The sequence below is a fragment of the Zeus faber genome, assembly GCF_960531495.2.
Source record: "Zeus faber genome assembly, chromosome: 6".
NCBI classification, from domain to species: Eukaryota; Metazoa; Chordata; class Actinopteri; order Zeiformes; family Zeidae; genus Zeus; species Zeus faber.
The window spans coordinates 9170600-9184350 of NC_137201.1; the positions used below are offsets into that span (position 1 = coordinate 9170600).

Sequence of the window (13751 nt, forward strand, 5' to 3'; positions counted from 1 at the left end):
GGCCTGAATGCATCCTTATGCTATCCCCAAAAGTGAACGTGTGTGTATCTAGGAAATAGGCCGTCGCGTGACTCATCACACCGTTTTACTTTCTTTCATCGCTCAGGGATCCAGGTTTTGAGCTCCCTACACCAGGTGATGAATCCTTCTGCATGGGCCTTGGAGACGAGCGTTTTGCAAATGGCAACCGTGCCCTTGTGAAGCTCACGGCGTGTCGTGTTTGTTGAGGCTGGATCACAGACGTGCTTCTTCAGTGCCATGGTCATTTTTGAGGTGTTTGTCCACGATCCCGTTCATCTATCCCTGTGTTTCCACACGTTTGGCATGTGCTGTCATGGTTTTTGAGACTGGGCAGTTTTTGAGATGGGCACCCCCGTCATTTGGGCACTGACGATTAGGCCTTTTGGAGGCTCACGTCGCTTTGAGAGCTCAAAGCATTTCCTGATCCTATTGGTTAAACCTCTTTTAGAACTGAGACAGAGACTTCTCACTGACAATCAACCGTTATGTCAATAGCTACTTCAACACTTATTTCCCCTATATAGTGGTGCAAAGTAACTTATTATTACAATTATTCTCATTACAGTACTTTAGTACATCTCCAGCTGCGATTGCGATCCAACTTTATTGACATAACTTGAAATTCGGGACTTTGACTTGAACCTGTATCGAACAAAGTTATCGAACGTTTCCAAAATAAATATTTTGTGATATATTTTATGTCAACCTGTTGTCTTCTGTTGAAATGTAAGATTTTTTTTTGTCATTTCAAAGGAAATCATTTGTTTCCACAAGTCTCCCTCTCTCTCTCTCTCTCTCTCTCCCGCCCCCCCCCCCTCTCTCTCTCTCTCTCTCTTTCTCTCTCTCTCTCTCTCTCTTTCTCTCTCTCTCCCGCCCTCTCTCTCTTTCTCTCTCTTTCTCTCTCTCTCTCTCTCTCTCTCTCTCTACAAAACACAAGCCCGTTCCCTCAACCTTTCACGAATACAAACACACAGTAATGTACACAGATGAAGAATGGATAGATGGTTCTTGTGTTTTCCATCATGTTTGACTGTCTTGCCTCTGTTTCATTTTAGTCTTACACTTGCTTATTATTTGTTATTTTACACATTTCTCTGTCTCAATCTTTGTTTTGACAATGATTTTCTTTTTGACAGTTTTTTCACATGGTCAGTTTCATTAACAAACATGTACACAGTGGATTTGTCCACTGGCATCCACCCGTTCAGACTTCCCGTTACAGTATTGTATCAGGGCGTCATAAGGACATAAGGACAATCTTATCGGTTTAAGGGACCATTTTGACTCCCAAAAAATGTAAAACTGTCTTTTGAGGTGACTGTCATCTTTATTAGGGACAGACCGATGCTGGTATGACATATCAGCTTTTGTTTGGAGAATACCCACAAATCAAAAATCCAATATCCAACCAAGAGCCATTTCTAGCAGGTCCGATATTAAAGGTTATGGACACTTTCGGTCACTTCCAATGCTTCAACGACTTAATTGTTGAAGTGATGTGGAGCGAGTTTTACTAGATGATAATTAGAACTTTGAACATCGATGTTGCCAAATCAGGTCTTTTTAAGAAATATATTTTGTGAGCTTCCACAAGTCTTGATGAATGTGAAACGTACCACGTGTTGCGGGGGATGCATTTAGCCGAAATAATAATGGTTTATTGATTTAATGTGTTTCGATCATGTTCTTCCAAAAAAGGCAAAGGCGAAGAAAGTAACTCAATAAGTATTTTAAAAAATAAGTATAAAAAATAATTACCTGAGTAGTCTAATAGTATTATAATGTATATACTTTTTTTTCATCACAGCTTCTACTTAAATGAGCTCTGCAGTAGTCGTACTTTAATGTCAGGAATAGTAACAGTTGTCCTTCATCCTCTGATCCTACATAGGTGTCTGGGGAAACGAATCACGGCCGAATGTTTAATCATATCCCATAAGATAAGTTGTTGAGTCGACTGTGCCTGTGGTAAAGCCATTAGGATACAGCGTGGTAAGTAATGGCAAGTATTTGCCAATTATTCTACAACAAGATTACATTAGGTGTTATGCACATAGGAAGCTGGTAAGCGGGTAATGAAAAGGAATTCATGAAATATGAGGATAATGTACACATTTGTGTAGATAACACGGTCTCCATATGTATGGGAGGGTGCGGCGATTGTTAATATGGAGATATATGTAAGCCCATGTCTGTAGGGTACATTCATTAATTACAAAAAAATAATTTAAACCTGCTATGCTGCTATAAATTATTCCCCCTTCATTGCGGTTCCATTATCTGGTGACAAAATCTGAAAACAGATCTTGCCTCCGTACATCTCTTAATCATCTTGACTTTGTATGGGGAATTGATGACGGCCCCTCAGAGGCTGATGCGATGATGAAGCTTTTTCTTACCTAATTGGTTCTATCTCCCTGACATAATGGATCATTTTCCATTCTTTTTTATGCTGATCCATGACATGCCACGAGAGCCACTAGATGGAGACACACTCACGATTTAACTGTATAAGAAGTGATTCAAAAGTTAAAAAAATAAAATAAAAGAAAATGCCATTATTATTATTATTATTATTATTATTATTATTATTGCTACCATTATTACAACTATTATGATTGTTAACTTTATTATTATTATTATTATTATAATTATTATTATTATTATTATTATATTTATTATTTACGTTGTTTTTGTTATTGTTGTTATTATTGTTGTTGTTCTTCTTCTTATTATTATTATCATTATTATTGCTACCATTATTACAACTATTATGATTGTTAACTTTATTATTATTATTATTATTGTTATTATTATTATTATTATTATTATTATTATTGATACCATTATTACAACTATTATGATTGTTAACTTTATTATTATTATTATTATTATATTTATTATTTACGTTGTTTTTGTTATTGTTGTTATTATTGTTGTTGTTGTTGTTGTTATTATTATTATTATTATTATTATCATCATTATTATTGCTACCATTATTACAACTATTATGATTGTTAACTTTATTATTATTATTATTATTACAACTATTATGATTGTTAACTTTATTATTATTATTATTCTTCTTATTATTATTATTATTATTATTATTATTCTTATTAATATATTTATTATTTACGTTGTTTTTGTTATTGTTGTTATTATTATTATTATTATAATTTCAGTTGTATTTGCGTTATGTTTGATTCATAACAATTGATTAATGATACAGTTTTCAGAAATATATGTTTTTGCTGGTTTTCTCTGATATTGTTTATATCATTTTTGTTCAGTTAACAAAAGACAACACAATGTAAGAAACAACGGGAGCGAATCCGATAGGTGGCGGCCTCCGACCCATGATTAAGCAGAAACGGTGCCGCTCCGGCCGCGCTGCGGACGGTCTGCCACATGAGGAGGAGGAGGAGGAGGAGGAGGAGGAGGACGACAGCACCGACCCGGTGTAATGGCTTTATCTGCATGGTGGATCACCCTGTGGAGGCAGTGCCAGGTGTATACTCCGTCTCCTCTCTGAGCTGATCCGGAGGCGGTGGAGGAGGGAGCGGACACCAGAGCTGTCACAAGCCGGGACTCGGGCACCGCAGCCCCGGGCGAGGGTGTGTGTGTGTGAGAGAGAGAGAGAGAGAGAGAGAGAGAGAGAGAGAGAGAGAGAGAGAGAGAGAGAGAGAGGGAGAGAGGGAGGGGGGGGGGGGGAGTGAGGGAGAGGTAGAGGGGCGATGGCTGCCGGGGGAGGATGCGGGGAGACGGTGGAGCCCTACCGGGCGGAGCTGGAGCGGCTCGCCCAGGAGCTGGCCGAGGCCACCCGGGAGAAGATCCGGGCAGCGGAGTGCGGTCTGGTGATCCTGGAGGAGAACCAGACCCTGAAGCAGCAGTACGCCGAGCTCGAGTCCGAGCAGGAGGCGCTGAAGAGGGAGCTGGAGCAGCTGCAGGAGGTAGGGTACCCGTGAGGTGGTACTGACAATGGTGAATAAGAGCCTCAGTTTGACACGCATTAGGTTCGACTTCGTCTCTGGGAGCCCGAGATTTGGATTGTTTGACCTGATTCGGTCAGGAGTCCCAAACCGCTCTGTGTTAAAGTATCTTGTTACGGAGACAACAGTGAGATCGGTGACTAGGATCATCACGTTCTCCACGTAAATCCAATAACGGTGAAGTTGAACGATTAATCATTTTGCATGGGCAGAAGAGAGGTGTGCACCTGCGCATGCATAGTAATGGGCACGTTGAATGAGCACTTAGTGAGGACTGATGCTGTATAACCAACAGCGCACCCAGTAGACTAAACACGCACCTCCCCGTGGTGGTGCACATTTGTCAGGTTAGTTTGTGAAAAAAAAAAAAAAAAAGAAGAAAGTACATTCCCTGATGTGCAATTTGTCAAAACACGTGCGATATGCTTCATTCCGCTGATTCCTATTTATGTTGTTTCTACTTGTGTATATATTTTTATATATTTTGTTGTTTACAGTGCTTACCCTGATTCTTACTTACTTTTAATTACAACAACTCGTTATTGATGCTCTCTACTTTCTGCTGTTACTTTCAACGTTGTGGGACTAATAGAGGTATTATCTTATCTTATCTTATCTCTTATCTGTGTGTGTGTGTGCATGCATGTCTGTGCGTGTGTGTGTGTGTGTGTGTCTGAGTTCCTCTAACTGCAGTGGATAGTTTTGAAATGGATACAACAGAAGCAGAATCCAGATAAACCCATGAATGTTGACTGATTATACCGGAAATTTTAGGGATTCATGCCGCAGCCATTTGTTTTGACGTCTAGGTTTAGAAAGTCGATACACTTCTTCAGACATTCGGCACAAGGCGCCCACGTTCAGAGTGCCCCCATGGAATTAAAATGGGGCTAGGGTACTGACTATTGAGTTTCATCATCTTTTCCGACAGATCATGCCATATCGTACATAACAGGGCATTTTGAATTGAGAAACCGGCTGGTGTCCTTTTCCATATGTGGAATAATGGGTTGTGGAATCCAGCCTTCAACCACAGATGTGAATGGTGGCCATGTTTATACATTCAGTCTTTACTGCATACATGCATAAAGCAAACAGGGGCTGGAGCTGACGGAGCCCAAAGCCCAAGGTCACTCACATCTATCGGTCTGTCTGTCTGTCTTGTTGTCAAGTCAGAAGGTCCAATTAAAATCACTTTAACAGAGCCATCACTCCCAAACCCGGTTGCCCATTCAATTATACATCAGCCAACGTGCGAGGTTGCTTCTGATGCCACAGTAAATATTTCAACCGTTTGCTCCCAGGAAAATCACAGCTTTTCCGAGTGAGATCACAGGTAGTTTGGGTCTATGGGAACGGAGAACGGAGCAACTTTTAAATCCATTGATATTGGCCTGTTTATTAAAGTTGTATTGTAATTGCGTATGGCTCTGCCTAATTTGTCATGAGCAATGTGACGTAGGGCTCCATCTCATCTTTAAAACGGGTTCATTGACCAAATTGTTTCAACTAATTTAAGGATAGTTCGCGAGCGAGCTCATTCAGATACGAGTGAGCATGTTGAGTCCCATGTTTTGGCACTTTCAGGGCCTCGAGGGATGTGTGAGCAGAGCTTGTGGGCGGGTCTAAGACGCACATCCTGGCCTGATTAAAAAGTCATGATAGCGTCGCATGCTCCACTCTGTACGGTTTGCAGCTCCGGTCACATCGCATTACGCACGCACGGCCGTGTTTTCGTATCAAACCCTCTCTTCCGCTCTCCCGTTTGTACCTCGGATGGCAATGGAGGAACTTTTCAGCGTTTGGGTGGAAATGAGATGATTCGTGACGTGTGTCGCCTCAGGAGGCCGCAAAGCACCCGTAAACAGAGAGATGTCTGTTTAATGTCCAGCGCTGCTTCTGGATCCCCCCCAAATGCGCGACGATGTGGCGGCGTCAACTGAGGATGTGAGATGATGCCAACAAGTAGCCAGAGAAACCTAAGAGGGACGGGTAGAGAGTAGAAAGTAAAACTTGATGACAGCGAAGGAGCGATGCTTGTAGAGTTTGCACTGAATATATATATATATATATATATATATATATATATATATATATATATATATATATCAGGCAATAGAGCTCGATTCTGGGCTGATTTACATATTTAGGCCTTTTATTTGGGACTAGAAAAGGGTCTAACATGTCATGATGATGTCTTCATTTCACCACAATATGATACCTGGGGGTCATAATTGATCGTCATCCAGTCTTTATTCATGGTCTCAAAGATCATTTTAATCCACGGTGGTATATATTATGTAGGGAATTAGAGTCTGTGACGTTCTGACGTTCGACCTAACCAGCCTGAACACACTTTGATTATCATCACTGATAAAACTTGTTTCCACAACATTCAAGCTAATTTGTTGCCCTATTTGGGGGCCATTTTGAAAAATGGTTGCCATGCGCTGCCTCCATATCTCCAACTTTTTCCAAAATATTGTGGCAGTTCTGCCTACCACAAACCATCCGAGCGGTGTTTTAAGGGACCGCCGTCACAGAGACACAGGCCATGGGGTTGAAAACACACCAGTTTTATTGTACCAAGTGGGCAAGGTGGAACAAGCCCGGAGCAGATGGAAAGACATGTCATGACAAGGGCTCCTCTCCTGTGTGTGTGTGGGGATGGGGGTTTTACCTGTTGCTCTTTGATTACTCTACTTAGCAACAGGCGTACAGCCACACTGATGCTGGGCCCCATCTTATTCAAATTGTGTAGCGTGTCTGCCCGACAGCGTTGTTATGGTCTATCGTCTCGCTCCTGCTTGTGTTTTCTTCGCTGTCTGTTTGTCTGCCTGTCTCCCTTTCTGTCCGTCTGTCTGCCTGTCTGTCTGCCTGCGACAGAGGTCACAGTATCGCCACGTGAGAGAAACCACACCTGCCGCCTCATCTCAGTCTGTGCTAGACCTCTGAAAATTAATCATATCTGTCCTCTAACCCCCCATTCATATGGACACCTACCACAGGAGAGGTGCCCAAAAAAGGGGTCAGGGAGACTGCAAATGGAAAATGGAATTGCTTCTGGGAATGACATTTCAACACAGCTGTTGAAAATTCTGACGGAAGACTAAGAAAAAATATAAAAAAATATATATATAATATATATATATATATGTATATATATATTCACCTCAACATCTTCATATGGATTCATTTCCTGTCACTCTGTAGAGCTTAGAGGTGTCCAGGATGCTTGAAGGTGTGTTGGTTTTTTCATTGGAGTGACATCTTTTTTTGATAATCCATTTCTGCATTAGGTATGATTTGTTATGGATTTGACATGCAAACCGTTGTGTAAACAATTGGGAAATGGAAGGGAATACTAATTTGCACACATACAGACACACCCACACACACAGACAAACACACAAGATATCAAAAGCATCAAATCAATATCACTGTTTATTACCTTATATTGTCATGAAATGAAGATATCATACAATGTTACCCAATTTTATTAAAGTCTGCAATTTTTGGATATTGTGATTTATATCAACATCCTGTAAATTTATAGAGGATAATAAATTCCTTCCTATTGGCCATTAACTACGAAGTAATGGTTAAAAAATGCAGCTGTCCTAAATTTGGTGACAAATACAGATTTTTATTTAGCGACGCAGCACAGTACATTTTCCACAACGAGAGCCAGTCATGGGTTCTGAGGTGAATTGTACTCTTGTGTTCTTCAGCATGAGTTGAATCCCTGTCCCATGTCTGTGGGGCAACACACCAGAAATAGTGTGGAGTGTTAAAAAGCAGGACATCTACCTCCCCAACCCCTCCCTCATTTATCAAGCTCATTCATTGTGTACAATCCTATTTCTGGCTTTTTCTCTTGCTCTTGCTCAGGCCTCTGTCCCTCTATTCCCCGGTTACGTACGTCCCTGGATAGTGGCCAAAACGGGGAGGAGGGCGCCATTGTGGCCTCGTGGTTCGGGCTTGTTAGTGCTGTCTTCAGGCAAAATAAAAAAAAAAACCTACTTCAGAGGGTTACTAAGAGGAGGAAAAATAAGGAGCACACCACCACTTCAGAGCACGAAGCATATGATGAAGAATGGCATTGTTATGTAAGCTTCATCTAAAGTAATTTAATCAAATCATAACCTGGTCAAAATGCCTGGGGTACCTTAAAGAGGTACAGTAGCCGTATGACGGTTATTTAAGATTGGATCAGGTAATATGCCGGGCCTTATTTGTCTATTTAAAAAATTCTGGTCTTTGGAATTAACTCCCCGGGAGATAAGCTCAATTAGGGAACATGAACATGTGGAAATATGTGGAATATACTGTATACCCTCAATGCAAGCTGGAGTACAGGCCTAGAAATCGGGACCCTTTGAAAACCCGAAATTTCAAGAAGACCTGACGCTGTGACTCCTGACCAAAGTGCCACGTGCAAAGCAAATGTCAGAATCAATTGGTCCCTGTTTTTTCACGGACTTCGTCAGTCCCATTCCGTCACTGTCAATACGGTCCGTCTGTTGGGATGCGTCACCCCGTCGACAAGCTGTCAATCAAACTACTGGAGGGACGGAAATCGCAGGTTGTGTCCATTCTCAGGGTCTGTTAAGGACAGAAACGTTGACGAAACGAATCCGCTTCAAATACTGCGTTCGGCAGGTGACTTGGCTCATGATTAACTGAATATTTGGCGTCATGATTTACAGAAAGCCCTTCCGGGCGATGGTGTGTATTCATAGCATAGGCCTTCTCCTATATTAAGTGGCCATGAGTACATAAATGAGTAAATGAATCTTTGTGACACTTGCTCCGTGGTTATTTTCTGAACAATACTTCCGTTGCTGTTGTCAGAAGCCTCCATACCGACGCCTGACTGAAAAGGAGCCCAGAGACGCTCAAAGTCGCTCAAAGTTGCTCTCGGACCATTGTTTCCCATACAGCATCAAACAGTTTCCCAAACCTGTTTTCTCACTGTTAGCTGCAGCGGTCCTACAGAACGGCGGCCTCGCGTTCGTCCTAACGGACCGCAGTGAAGAACAAAACAAGAATTAACGCATTTGAGGACACGCCAAGACTCATCTACCTATTAACCTTATTAACTTAGTTAACTGAACCCTGCTTTTCAATGCTCCAACACACCGTCACGGTGCGGGTGTTTGGCCACTCCACAACACCTCCTGTTCGAGGGCAACAAAAGAGCATAGTGTGGGGTCCCCGCACGGAGCAGATGTGGCTGTAAACCTATCTGCTCCGACTGGGGAGAAGAGATGCATTACGGTTATAGCATTATCCCCCCCCAACCCTCACCACCACCACCACCACCACCACCACCGCCCCCTCTTCCCTTTGACATCAGCAGGGGTTCCTGTGGAGGGGATTGGGCGGTCGTGGCAACAAACAGGCTTTGGTGTGGTTTCATCGATTCCTTAGGAGATAGCGGCGCCGTTCCCTTTGCCAAGTGCCTCCGTCCTCCTCCTCCTCCTCCTGCTCCTCCTCCTCATCTCCCAGGGGGATTCCCCCTGAAGCGATGCGGGAGGAATTATGTATCGATTTCAGCTCTTGTGTTGTGAAGATATATTATGTGCGAATCGCATTATGCTGCGGTGGTGACTTGTTTGAAGATACGTATCCAAAGTGGATCTCCTCATTTTCCTAGGAAGCCAAGGATCTCGATAGGCGATTGTGTTTTGGTGCCTTGAGAAGTAAGATGCTGGGTTGACTATGGAGAATATTTAAGCGTGGATGGAAAGCCGAGCCGTATATTGATAGTCGATATGATTGACCAGTCGGGGAATGAATCGCTCCTTCTGTGAGACAGCAGACAATTGTGTGGAATGCAGTTGTTTAATATCACAATGGAGCAGATTAAGCTGCTTTAGTGAATGAAAAAATACTAACGACTGCATCATGGGTGCTGGCACCGGTGCACTTTCGTAAAACAGGTCAGTCTTCAATAGACAGAATGGGGTTCCAAGGAACTGAAGTGTATTTGCTTCTCAAAAACCCTTATTAAGTTGGGCCCAAGGATTCGAAAAATATTGTAGCATTAGGAATTCATTACTGTTTAAGCCAAATTTAATAAAGGTTTTTTAGAAGTGAGTAAACTTCTTTCTTGCTACGCCGCTTTGGTGATGTTCCAGTACTGGGATTAGGGGATTTGTCGTTTGCATGACTCCTTTCTGGCCCAGAGTTGGGGGGGAGGGGCAAGAGAGTGACCGCGAAGGGCTCCCCGTTAAGCACGGGCCTTTTTTTGTTTCATTCAGTTAGGAAACGGAAGAAAGAAACAAATACATCAACAATAAAAACACGCTCTTTTTTTTGATTTGGTGGGCAAGACGCATGTTTGGGTGGGTTGAACCCACCCCGCCCCCCCCTGCCGCCAGCCTTGCCGAGAGTGCTTTACAGTATATGTAGACCAAATAAGGCACTCTATATACTTTTAGTTGCTGACGCTTAAGTGTTATAATTGTCATTAATGATTTAATTGTCTTTTTTGTTAATGTCATACCACCAGAAGATCCTTTGTTAACACTGATTGTGGAGATAGTTAATTTGTCTCAACCCACAATGGAAATGCACCAAATTCACATTATAATTATTGCAGCACTTTTTAAAATTTGCCTCAAAATTCCCTTCCCATCCCTCCCATCGGGTCAAACACATATGGTTATAAAAAAAATTCAAAATGATGAGCTTGCGTAATTGTGATCAGACAATGATGTGATTTATACTGTTTCTCTCATGTGCATATTCATTGGGGTGGGCCGTACAGACTCTAGTAATAAATATTCCTCAGGTGCATCGGCATTGCAGCCTGTGACCTCTGCAACTGGCAGAGCAGGGCCAGAGGGGCGTGGACGTAGACGGCTATCCAGATAAGGACCTGTCTGCCCTTCGGTGTGGCCTCGGATGTTTTACACTGGGGGTTAGGTGATTTGACTGTGGAAATTAGTTTTGCGCAGACCCTGACAGGTTTTGTGTTTGTATATGCGTGTCCGCCCAGGAAGGTACCAGGTACCAGGAAGGGTGGTGTCAGGTGTGGAGGGTGAGGGCGCTTAATTGAATGCTAGTGCCCACCATGCTCCGGAAGCATGTCATCCATGTTGTTTCAGGTTTTTATGGTGGTGTTGACTTAATGGAAAGGAGAGAGAGGAAGGGCGGGCAGGCGGACGGGTGGGCGGGCCGGCTACAGTATATAGGACGAGGCCTTTAGGGGATCTGATAGAGAATTATGTTTTCACTAAACCCTGCTGTGTGTTGTTCAAATCTGGTGCTCCTCACATGATTGGATCCGAGCCCTTCCCGCCCAAGGGCCAGGACAGGGATATTTTCCCAGAAAGCACTGCCTTTTTTTTTGCTGCAGTGTGAAAGTTGGGCAGGGGGGCGAGGGAACAGTACTCCACTGTATTGATTAGTGGCCTACCTCAGCTTTACAGTATGTACTGCAAACGCCGGGGGAGCGCAGCAGAAATAGAAGCCTCTCCCCTCACAAGGAAAAGCATTGGTATCCCAATCCTAAGCGTTGTGAGGCCATGTCCGTAATTGTGCATCAAATAGGTTATTATATTTAATTATAGTTTGTTTTAATATGGATATCACGATGAAAGACTAGATATCATCTGGGATATCTTGGGTTACTGTCATATGGTGATATAGTTATATAGTTTTATGTTGTTTATAGGCTGCGTTACAGTAACATCGTTTCTTCATTTTCTTCATCACTTTATAGACTGTTCTAGCTGATCTAACGCCTCTATCTGCTTGGTCATACTGTTGTATCCACATGACTCGTGGTGGTTTCTTATGAGAGCTCCCATAGTCATCCCCAAAATATCGTCAAAGTATCAATATCCAAATACTTGTCAAAAGATATTGTGATATTACCTTCCTATAACTGTACAGCTTTAAAAAAAAACTGCCTTATTTTACATGTTCTTATATATTTTACTTATTGTTTTACATTTATGTTTCATGTATGCACCGTACACCAAGACAAATTCCTTGTACGTGTGAATTTACTTGACAATAAAGGTGACTCTGACTCTGACTGTGATTCTGATATACCTTGTTTAGATCAGTGTTTTCAGTAAAAGTGTTGCTGCCTGCTGGCATCGGGTCAGCTCTGCATTTCCAGACAGAGCGCTTCAGTCTCGACTCCAGCCTTCACTCACGCTTATCATCCCCCGCCACCGCGAGGAGAAAGATCCTATCTGGATCACCGGCGGCCATTATATTCCATAACGACCTTGTGCGGAGTGCTTTTGATATGGCAAATTCAACCCCCGCTATAAAACTGCACACACACACACACACACACACACACACACGCACACACACGCACGCGCACGCACGCACGCACACACACACACACACACACACACACACACACACACACACACTTACGCAGGGCTTCCTGCTACAGAATGGGGTCACGGGATCCATCTTCCCCCGCCACACGGATGCTGTTAGAGGGTTTAAAGGATGAGTCAGGTTTTAAATCATCCTCTTAATCAACCAAATTAATTAACCCGATCCCCCATCGCCGGGGCGTCACGAGCAGGGCCCCGAAGCAGAAGTTACAACAAGAGGGAATATACGCGCTGCAAAAAGAAAGATACTAGCTCCTTAGAGCTGCACTGAAGCGGAATTCGAGGAAATGACGAAGCCTGTCAGCTAAGGAGGGAAGCGGCCAGGGATCCCACCATACCATACTATCCAGATACTTGGGTCCCAATATGATAATTTCACGATTGTTTATGTTTTGCGATACATCAATACCAATAATGGGACCTATTGCGATCTATTATTAATTTCTTTCTCACCTGACTGAAGTAAAGAGTTTGAAGCGCGTCTTCCTCCACCGCTTTGGGCGTCTTGAAAGCGCTGATGTTGTGACGTAAACTTGCGCGTGCGTCAGTGTGGCCAGTACACAGATGTCACATCCCATGCATGTTATGTTGACATCCAACGCCGCCGTTGTTACAATACTCACTTCGTATGAGACGAGCTCGACAGCGTTTTCACTTTTTCCGGCCGTTTTCAACCTTCGTGTTGTGAATATTGAAATAAAACCAACCTTTTTTTGTTTCGCAATGTTAGAACATGTTTATTGATACGTCAACAAACAGTGGATGACTTCTGATGAAAATGATACTCACTACATAGCTGTAAGGGCTGCTTAGGTGCATCAATGCACAGAGCAGCAAGAAAAAATCGGAGAAACCAAGAAATCAAAATCCTCCATTGGGAAAGAGGGCGTGGCCAAGACCGTGGGTCCTTATATCCATGGAAATGATAACTGTGGCATACGCATGACGTAGACGAACGTCGTCGTAGTTGTGGCTTTACTTTTTCTTCGGTTCTTCATGGTGTTGATTCCAGTGTCGCCGCTCCGCAATGTTTCCATTGGAAACACAAACTGTAACCAAGAACGAGCAGTTTAATTGGCTGAATTAAATGTATTTAATTATTCTAGTACCGAAAATTGTAATTTGTATTTTTGCCATTTATATAATAAAATGTCGACGTCCGTGTATCGATACCATATCGGCACGCGAAATATTGCAATACTATGCTGTACGATTTCCCCCCCTCATCCCTGATGTAAACAAACCCCGATTCACACGTTATGAGCACCAGCTGCGGGATTACATGCAAGGAGGTACCATACCACACCAAACTGTTGAAAACTGCATTGTTACCTCTACAAATCTTTTTTTTTTTAATGGCTTGTTT

At 42.7% G+C, this 13751-nt stretch overlaps 1 protein-coding gene across 1 annotated transcript in view; it reads left to right on the forward strand.

The window, feature by feature from the left end:
* Positions 1 to 3758: 3758 nt before the first annotated feature.
* Positions 3759 to 13751, forward strand: part of bicd1a (bicaudal D homolog 1a) — a gene marked incomplete at both ends in the record, with an annotated part of 41046 nt that continues 31053 nt past the window's right edge. The window contains one exon of the mRNA XM_080003096.1: positions 3759 to 3974. Within this exon, the coding sequence (XP_079859222.1) occupies positions 3759 to 3974 (216 nt within the window). The remainder of the gene's footprint in view (positions 3975 to 13751) is intronic.